Below are 10177 nucleotides of genomic sequence, written 5' to 3' on the forward strand. Positions count from 1 at the left end.
ACTTCACCCGTACAGCTCAGTAATTTCAGTAAAAATATATTTAATTATGCATATAGTAAAACTTTGTTATTTTGATATTGGATAATTCAAAGTATCATATAATTCAAAGCCAAGTCTAGTACCCAGACAAGAAAATATGATTTTGCATACATTTTAGTTCAGATAATTCAAAATATTCATACAATGAAATTCAAGATCATTATCTATGAGTACAGTGGTGATATTCAAAATATTTAACAAATGGTTCACTAACAGAAAATTTTTCCTTAACAATTTATTTTTGCTCAAATGGTGCATTAGCAACATTAGCACAAAAACTGACCTTAAGATACCCATATAAATAAAAAAGATATATATTACATGCGATGATAAAACTGACATAACTATGTGGTAAGTCACGAACACCAACAAACAAAATGGAAGTTTTGGTTAGAAATAAATACAATACTTTTTCTTGCAATATATCTAATAATAGACAGATGTCATCGTCTCTCAAAATACAATGTCTTTTTTATTTCGCTGTCGATAGCCTGACATGTGTTCCACAGCCATCTTGTATTTTCTTGTGCGCATGGGATTGTGGGATCTCTCTTATGACTGGATCTAGTTTCAAAAACTCTCTTGAGTCGATTGCTATTGAACCTCATTTCAGTCAAGATTGAAATGATTACTATGCATATGTAGCTAGAACTATTTCTAAGACTAACGGCACAAAACCTTTCTCACTAATTTCTAGCCTTATTAACTGGAGTACAAACGTTTTCGGCCTTCTTAATAGGCCTTCCTCGGGTACACTGTGGAGCGTCGGTTAGAAGAAGTTTAAATGCTGCCAATGTTTACCCAGGTGTCGTCTTACCCGTGACGTCTTCGTCGATGAAAGGTATACGACACCAGGGAGAAAAATAACATACTTTTGGTAAAGAAGGGAGGTGTGCAGATAGGATACTTGCTAAAGTTGGGGGAAAAAATAACATACTTTTGGTAAAGAAGGGAGGTGTGCAGATAGGATACTTGCTAAAGTTGGGAAAAAAGATTTTAGAGTAAGCGCGCTACGTACAGGAGATGCACAATCACCACAGGGGGTTAGTGGGGAGTGACGTCATAGTTGAGGCCGTAAATATTCAACGCTACCGTAAGAACAGGCGTGCGAACGACCGTGGATGGTAAGGGGGTGTTACGATTAGAAGGGGATGGGAAGGGGGGGTTACGCTTATAAGGTGGAATTGGAAATAAACGCGACAAGTAAAAAGCGCTAACGGTTGCACGCGTTGAGGGTTGGATGGTCTATTTATTTCAAGGGGTTGTCGAAGAATGATTTCCAAGCGGAGGAGAGCGAGTCCGCATCTCTGCTGTTGATACAACTGTCTTTGAGGGATTGCTTAAATATTTCGATTGTTTCGACCGTTCTAAGCTTGGTGTGGCCGTGCATAGGAATAGTAATCCTCGCCTCTTCCCATTTGGTCGTTATACCAGGTTCGCTTGCAAACTGGGCAAGGGCTTACTCTAAAATCTTTTTTCCCAACTTTAGCAAGTATCCTATCTGCACACCTCCCTTCTTTACCAAAAGTATGTTATTTTTTCCCCCAACTTTAGCAAGTATCCTATCTGCACACCTCCCTTCTTTACCAAAAGTATGTTATTTTTCTCCTGGTGTCGTATACCTTTCATCGACGAAGATGTCACGGGTAAGACGACACCTGGGTAAACATTGGCAGCATTTAAACTTCTTCTAACCGACGCTCCACAGTGTACCCGAGGAAGGCCTATTAAGGAGGCCGAAAACGTTTGTACTCCAGTTAATAAGGCTAGAAATTAGTGAGAAAGGTTTTGTGCTGTTAGTCTTATTGAAATGATTGAGGGAGGTCGCACCAAGACGAACGGGGTATAAGGCTCTAGTAGTGTTACAGAGTATAATATGTATATTTTAATATATTTTTTACAAGGAACAAAACCACTGAGAAATGTTACATGTTTAACAAGGTTCGGAAAACTTTGAAAATGTTAACAATGGGTTCAGCTGTACCTGTACAAACCACTGAATATCACCACTGGTTATCTAGTCCAGCGACCCATAAAAATATTGTTTAATTTGAAATCTTCCATCATATTACATGTTTATAAGAAAGTTTCCATGCCAAAGTGGAGATTTCAGTTTCACTAATTATACATTGTTGATTTATTGGATGTCTGTTCAAAGTCATTCAGACAATTTAAAAAATTCTCTCTTCATTGTCAATTTTTTTATTTCTATGTAAGAAATCTATTTTGCATTTAATTATTTTGGACATTTTTTGAAAAAATCTATTGTTTCATAATTTCAAAGTCCATTAAATACATGTGTGTATTCACAATAGAATGTGTACTTATAACTTTAGCTTTAATTGAGCTTGTTTTCATCAGATCACGGAAATTTTGTAATCTCAAACTCAACTGTGAATTCTTCATAGAACTAGCCATCAATCTTCTACACGAAATTTGCAGTAATTCTTTTTGAAGCACTTAAGCTTCTTTCATACATTAGTTTTAGGTCTTGCTTTGAGTATAATTTGGTTATGTTTTCATTAAGTACACACCAACTAATAGTCTCTTCAAAATAGCTTAAGTAACTATGTAATAACTTGTAATATTAATGCATTTGTAAATGAACCAGTGAAATTATAAATGATAATATCATCATTTTATTCAAGAGTTACACAAAACTTCATTCAAAAAAGTTTGGATAATTCAGTCATGTTTTTTTGGTCCTTGAGTTTCAAAATAATGAGGTTTTACTGTAAATGTTTTCACATGCTAATATAAAAATGGTTAAGACTGATTGTAACCTCTTTGGTTATACATGCAATCACTAGCAGATGGCATTAAATATGTAATGGGAAATTTTTTAAATGGGAAACAGTTTTCTGTGTTAGAATCCTATTTGACTCATTAAAGCCTGAATTTGTTTTTTCTTAAAATTTTATATTTTTTCTTCATTAACAAATTAGTTGCATCCATTCAAAACAACTATTAAGCTTCAAGTTTTGAGTATTAGAGTAGTACGCTAGGTTCATGTATGGTCTTGTTTCAAGAGTTTCATTGCTTTTCTGTTTTTATTTATATTTCTATTTTCTGTGTTATAATATGATATCTGTTAAAGTATTTTATTTGATATGATGGATAGTCAAGGATTGATGGAAGGCATATTAATATGTAATTAAGAAACTGGTCATTTTACACATATAAAATCATTATTTTGGTAAATAAATAATTTTACAATTAATAATGAAAGTGTAAATTGTAATACAATTTCTTCAACTATTAAATAGTTCATATTTTAAGATTTATGTAAGATAAAAACTTTTTTTTCAATTAGCAAGTGTGAAACAACTTCAAACATTGAAGACAAAGTGCACAAAATATAATATTGGTCTAAGTTTGTACACATTTAGTGTAGTTTTCATCTTGACAGGTATACCTGGCATGATTACCTGTTATATAAGAATGCCAATTGGGGGGAGATTTTATTCCCTACCGTGGGATAGCTCTCAGGTCTACGCATATGTGGATGGCAGTTTTAAGAGGCATGCAAAAGACAAGTGTTTCACAGAGAAACTATTTATTCTTGTTGAAAATGCTTACATATTTCTTTAGCAAAGGTCCTTAAATTCAGAACTTCGGGTTGTCTTCAGAAGTTGTTTTCGGATTCGATATGGTCCTACTTTGGAGGGGCTGTGTCGAGTAAAAAGTTCAAGATCTGAAGTGACAACACACAAAAGATGAAAGGAAGCCGACAGCTGGAGGCAAATGAACACAACAGGTAGTCTAGGTGGAAACCTCTTTTGTCCTTGAAATCAGCATTTTTATAAGTTTTTCGATATCAACTTGTTGCTAATTGGACAGACTTTTCCTCATCGTTTTCCAATTGGTCTTCCTCCTGTCAGGTGTAAATGGAGCTTCATACAGTTTGCGGAAAACGTTGGCTGGAGACAGTTTATCCGACACCATCTTTTAGACTCTGATTGCGTTTAATCGTTGACTATGACACCTAGGCTCATTCTGATATTTTTTCTAGTTTTGTTTTGCTTTCTAAACTGTGTCTTAACTTTAATATTTTAAATTGTCTTTTTCTATATCTAAAATTTTGTTTTTCCCATCTACTCTTGAGCATCAATGTCAAAGTCTGGTGTTGCCAGTTTGACACTTAAATTGTCAAGAAAACAAATTATATAACTTAACAAATTTTTACATATCTTTCTTTTTGAGAGGGGCTATTTCTGGGGGTTCACAGGAATCCCTACCAAAGGAAAATGTCACTTGGTGCCAGTGACATTTTCTCTGGCAGCCTCGGAAGTTGACAGTTCGCTTCTGTCTTGAAATACAATATCATAATAACAATCATCTTTTGTTCTCTACTTTTTTTTCTCGCGCGTGTTTGGTTTCACATTACATTGCAATGTGCTCAATCGTCACATCATGTAAGCGTTACAAGATCAATTGGTTGATACTTCACATTACATTTCCCGTCCTTTGTCAAGGCACAAGTTTTTCTAGAAACTATTCCAAAAGATATGTTGTTCCTCTGTTTTTTTTTTTTTTTATTTTCTTTGTGAAATCAGGAACTACCTAAGCATACATTTCCAAATTAAAAAATTTTTATTAATGTCATTTATGACAAACACTTCATTATTTTCCTTGCATAAAAGATCATAATGTAAAATCAAACAAGCAAAAAATAATATATATACATATAAATACATATACACAGACACATATATTTCATATTCAAAAAAATAAAGCTGGCAAACAAAATAAAATAANGAAAAAAATACATTATTAGTATAGTATATTAGGATATTAGTATATCCCATGTAATTAGTTTATTAGTATATCGCTATTAACCAACTTTGCGTTGAATTTTCATCGATGTTTAGCCGAACAAATTTTTTTTAAATTAATAAACGTCGCTATTGTATCATTAAAAATTATTTTAAAATTATTTTATTGCTCATGAAACAAACAACCACTCATAATTAGAAAATTAAGTCTCGTTTAAATACTGGCCTCCCTTCAATGGTCGAGCAATTGATGCCAGCTAAAACGTGCAAAAATTTAACAAAATAATATTAAAGTAGCCACATCACTAGCGGACATTTGAAATTTGCCGACTAGAATGGTCAGTTAATCGGGGGTCGGATAATTGATGCTCTACTGTATTTGTAATCGGATAGGTAATCCATGTTTCTGTAATGCCTACTATGTGGTTATTATTCAACAAATATACAAAATTATCAGATTTAATTTTTTTTTTTTTTTTTGGTAGTCCTTGGCAGTTCCAATTAATTATTCGTAATAAATTGTCTTGTTGTTGTTTTTTTCTTATTGATTTCTTCTTTAATATTGGTTAAGTTGTCCGATTTGACAGACCTTCCAAAGGAGTATACTCTAAAAAATCTTCAGTGTAAACTAATTGATGCTGTGTTAAACTATAAGTAATTTTATGCTGATTTATCATGAAATAATCATCTCGTAATTTAATTTGAAAACTACATTTTTTTAGATCAATGTAATGTGATAAAAGCATTTTTCTTCTTAGTCGTGAATCCTTAACTAAGTCTGCAGCCAGATTTACGTTCTTCCATCCTCCTAATAATTTATTTTGTTTTAACTTATTAAAGTTCATCAGTATAGTATTGCATATTTGTTCTGTTTTTAAAGTTATACATTTAATGTTAATTCTAAGATTGGGTATATTATGAATAGATTTTATATATTCTTTTTCATTGTTTGGCATTTTACTAACAAATGCTAGAAAGTCTAAAAGTTCTTTGTGATTCTTATCTATCATAATATTTGTAAAATCGTAGATTATTAACTTATTATTAATAATAGCATTATTCTTAGCAAGTACCCAGTTTAGTCAACTGTAATTCAATTTTTTCGTATTTTACATTCGCCAGTTTTGAATTCTATAATTTCAATGTGAATATTATTAATTTCATCATGAATAAGCGTAAATCGATTATCTATCTTTTGGTTGCTAGCAGTAATAAGTTCAACTATCTTTAACCATAACTCTGCAATTGAGATGTCAAATGTCTCTAAATTAGTTGACTCAGTTAAACTATTAGATTTAGAATTCTCACCTGATGTATTTGGAGAGACTGTTCTTCTTGTTTCTGTATAGCCGGTTATAAGATCTGTTTTGGATCCAGATGATTTTGCATAGTTAGATGGTTGATTTGAACAATTAGTAGGTGGTCATCCTCTTTTTGTAGGTGTTTTCTGCAGAGGTCCAGGGTTAGATTCAATGCCAGACATTAGCAATAGTAGCAAAATCAGTTTATAATTAATCATTATAGCAAACAAAAAAATATATTTTGAGGCAATTATCAAGAAAAAATTTCTTTGGTGAAGCAGAGAGAAAAAGTCGCCAACAGACTTGACAATCAGAACTTTTAAAATTTTAAATTTGTATTGATATTGAATTTGAATAAATTAAAAATTATCTTATAAATTAAACATTTACAAACTCAAACAGTCATACCTAATACAGCATTTGAACTCTCAATTTGGAAAACAACAAATAAACTATACTGATCTAGCAACAGAGTTTAAATAGAAAAAATATAAAGAAAACTTTTTGTTTCAGATTAGACAGGACTGCAGTTTTTAGATTAAACCAGGATTTGAATGATAAATATGCTGCATTAGACATAGATATGATTACAGAAAATATTTCACTTCCTAAACCACCATTAGAGTTACAACCTGGATTCTGTCCTGAACCAAGGTATTGAAAACTTATGTTTTGAAATAGCTAATACATAAGATTAAAACTGTTATTATTTTAGAACAATAACAATAGATGATTGGCTGGGATTTTGTAAACATAACATTAAGAGAGCTGAAGAACAAGAAGAAATCTCTCAAAAACTTTATACCAAAGCAGAAGGAATATTGAATGAGTGCTATAGAGATTTTCATAAACAATATAATCTTATAATTGAGTCTATGGAGGATAGAATAGAACAAACAAGACAGGCAAAAACTGTATTAGAAAATCATTTAGCAAAGGTAATTATTTTATTATTTTATTCACATAAAGCAATTTCAAATATATTTGTTCCATGCATAATTAGATAATAAAACAGATTGAGAACATAAATGAACCAATTTTAAGAATCCAAGAATCTATTGATTTAAAATTATCTGGACTGTCACAAGCACAAATAAGACTAAATGCAAGAAGATATAGGCCACATGCTGAACTTTGCAGAGATAAAGTTGAATTAGAACTTGAAAGAGAAGTAAGTATTTAAAATATTAATTAATGAAATCAAAATTAACACATTTTACTTAAATTTACAGATAATTCACTTGGATGACTCTGTACAACAACTACAAACCCGAATAAAATGGGCAAAGAATATGCTCAGATCTCTTCATAGTGTCCGTCTGAATATTGAAGATGACATTCGCAAGAAATCTCATACAATATATGTTGATGAAGTTCAATGCTTACCATTAATGGAGAAAATTAATGTTATTCCATTTTGACATATTTTTAAATGATATAACTAATAAAATTAAATTACTAATTTCAAATTAAAAAGAAACAATTAAAATTAAAAATAAATTTTTTTATTAATCATACATACCAAAGTGTAAATTCAAACAATTTAATGCAATTTCATTAAATTGTACTTTTTACAGAACATTTTGTACATTTATTTTGCCACTTTTTACCAAAAAGATTGCATATAGTTTCAATTTCATATGCATTAATGATTAATGTTCATATATAGATATACCCAAGCAAGTAGCAATTGATGTTCTACATCATCAGGCCTAAGAATGGCAATAAGCTCCAAGGCATTTTGAAGGCACATTAATCCATCTCCCATACTTTCTTGCTGTCTTCCCACACCAACAAGATTCTAGCACATTCTTTTAAATACCTAAATTTATTGTGATAATAAGTATCTCAAAATAATATAGAAATAAATAATGAAGATTTACCTGAATTGGCTCCATTGCATTATATCAGTTTTCTGCCATTGGAAAATAACTATAGTCTATTTATACTAACTTGGCAGCTACTGTAAACACAAAGATTCTGTCGTATTAATCCGCCGAAGATTTTCATTGGTCAAATCACAATCGGAAGTGGCTCGACACGTGTTGACCAGTTAAGCCCCTTTCTCTGCACGTGTTAAAGTAGGTCAAAGTTGTCACAACAATTTAAAAATTACCGAGATAATACAATACTTAGAAAAGTTATTATAGCTTACTTTAACATTTTTACGTAGCCGTTTAAATTATTTCCATCGTTTAAATATAGTTTGTCAAAAATTATTATTAAATATATATTATTAAGACTTACAGAAAACATGTATGAATTTATCTATGTTATATTTATATAAATAAAAATTTTTTAAAATAATTATAGTGTAAACTTACCTTATTAATCATCTGTATCAGAACATAGTTGCTCAAAGTAATCATTTATATCGCTTTCGTCACTACTTGTGTTAGACTGAATAATCAGTTTTTCTACAACAGTTTCTGAAATCTCATCAAGTTCCCACATTCGTTGTTCTTCTTTTTCTATATGTTCAATACATTTTCTCCATCGTTCTTCATTTATTTGTTCGATAGCTTCATTCATTAAAATTCGCACATCCGACAGTTTGAATGTTGTGTTGTGACGTGCGATGTAACCTTTCATATCTGCCCATATCAATTCAATAGGATTTAAATTACAATGATACGGAGGTAAACGTAACACGTCGATACCTATTTCTTTGGCCATTTCGTCAATAATATATTTATCGTATTTATGTTTTATTTTTTTAACAATATCCAAAAGTTCTATTTTCAACATTTTGTCGTTATGACGAACCCTATTTTTTTCCAACCAAGAAATTATGTCAGCTTTTTTCCAACTACAATTTGGAATCTTCTCAATTTTAGCTGAGTGATATGGAGCATTGTCCATGACAACAACAGCATTACTTTCTAATTTTGATAATATTTTTTCAAACCATTTTTTGAAATTATTGCTATCCATTTCTTCATGGTAATCTTTTGTCGACTTTGATTCAAATTCATACAGACCACCATTCAGAAAACCTGTATTGCTGCCTATATGAACAACAACTATTCGTTTCCCCTTTCCAGAAGGATTTTTCAATCCAGTAGATCGTCCAGACATAAAAGCTTCGCGATAAGACGTAATTGAACAATCCTTCCATACTTTATTCTTGGTATGGCCCGCATTAATCCATGTTTCGTCCAAATAGTAAATTTTACGGCCTAAAGAACGCATTTCTCTTATTTTTCGTAGATATTGTCTTCGCCATAAAATGATATCGTCTCTTTCAATTAATCTACTATTTCTGTTTCGGTTCGTATATTTAAAATTAAGTAATTTTAACAAATTATATATCGTAGATCGAGTAAAGTCTGGTAAATCTGGATCGTCATTAACAGCCTGTAATACCTTATCTACAGTAGGTAATTCGTTTAAAAAATAAAAATTGTGTACTTTACCTCTAATGGCACATTTTGTGAATTCGTCATATTTGTCAACGAGTTGAGTACGCTTACGGGTTTTCGAAGGAGTTATTACTTTACCATTAGTAAAATATTCTTTACGAATTCTGTAAATGCTCCGTTCTGATATCCCTGTTGTCTGTGCTACCATTTTCACTAAATCCTTCACGCAGACTTCTGGATTCGTTTCAGTTAAAGAATTAAACAAATTTAATACTATTTGTTTATCCGAGCTCCTCAGCGATTTTCCTTGCCGATGTTTAATCGTATTTACATTCAAGTTTTCCATTTTTGTAATTCAACAACACAATTTGAAATAACGGTAGTTATTGCAATGAATGGAAAAAGAAACAAAAACATTATAGTGCGCATGACCGGAAAAAGTTTATTTCTAATGATTCAGAATGTGCAAATATTTATTAAAATAACAACTTAACAAATATGAAATAATAACATTTATAATCATTGCTAAGTGAATAGCATTTCATTAATGATTTTATAAATAACGAAGAACTATTTTCTGCGGACGAATGAGATGCAATACGATTTTTAATTGATGGACATGGGTTTAAACCAATAAACAAAGGGAGGTGTGTCTTAGTTTGTTTACAGTAGCTGCCAAGTTAGGATAAATAGACTATAG

General features: G+C 31.2%; 2 protein-coding genes across 2 annotated transcripts in view; one reads left to right on the forward strand and one right to left on the reverse strand.

Annotated features, from left to right (window-relative positions):
• LOC111620416 (tektin-1-like) overlaps nt 1-7645 on the forward strand; it is a 34066-nt gene extending 26421 nt beyond the window's left edge. The window contains exons 4-7 of the mRNA XM_023362333.1: nt 6629-6769; nt 6831-7053; nt 7119-7286; nt 7348-7645. Of these exons, the coding sequence (XP_023218101.1) occupies nt 6629-6769; nt 6831-7053; nt 7119-7286; nt 7348-7536 (721 nt within the window). The 3' untranslated portion in view covers nt 7537-7645. The remainder of the gene's footprint in view (nt 1-6628; nt 6770-6830; nt 7054-7118; nt 7287-7347) is intronic.
• Nucleotides 7646-7677: 32 nt separating this feature from the next.
• Nucleotides 7678-9832, reverse strand: LOC111620444 (the record flags this gene model as incomplete). The annotated part of the gene is made up of 2 exons (XM_023362368.1): nt 7678-7937; nt 7999-9832. A coding segment is annotated over one exon (1389 nt), but the record flags the coding sequence as incomplete, so codon positions are not given.
• Nucleotides 9833-10177: the final 345 nt, after the last annotated feature.

This window comes from Centruroides sculpturatus, unplaced genomic scaffold, assembly GCF_000671375.1.
Source record: "Centruroides sculpturatus isolate CEXI.00-Female unplaced genomic scaffold, Cexi_2.0 scaffold143, whole genome shotgun sequence".
NCBI lineage: Eukaryota > Metazoa > Arthropoda > Arachnida > Scorpiones > Buthidae > Centruroides > Centruroides sculpturatus.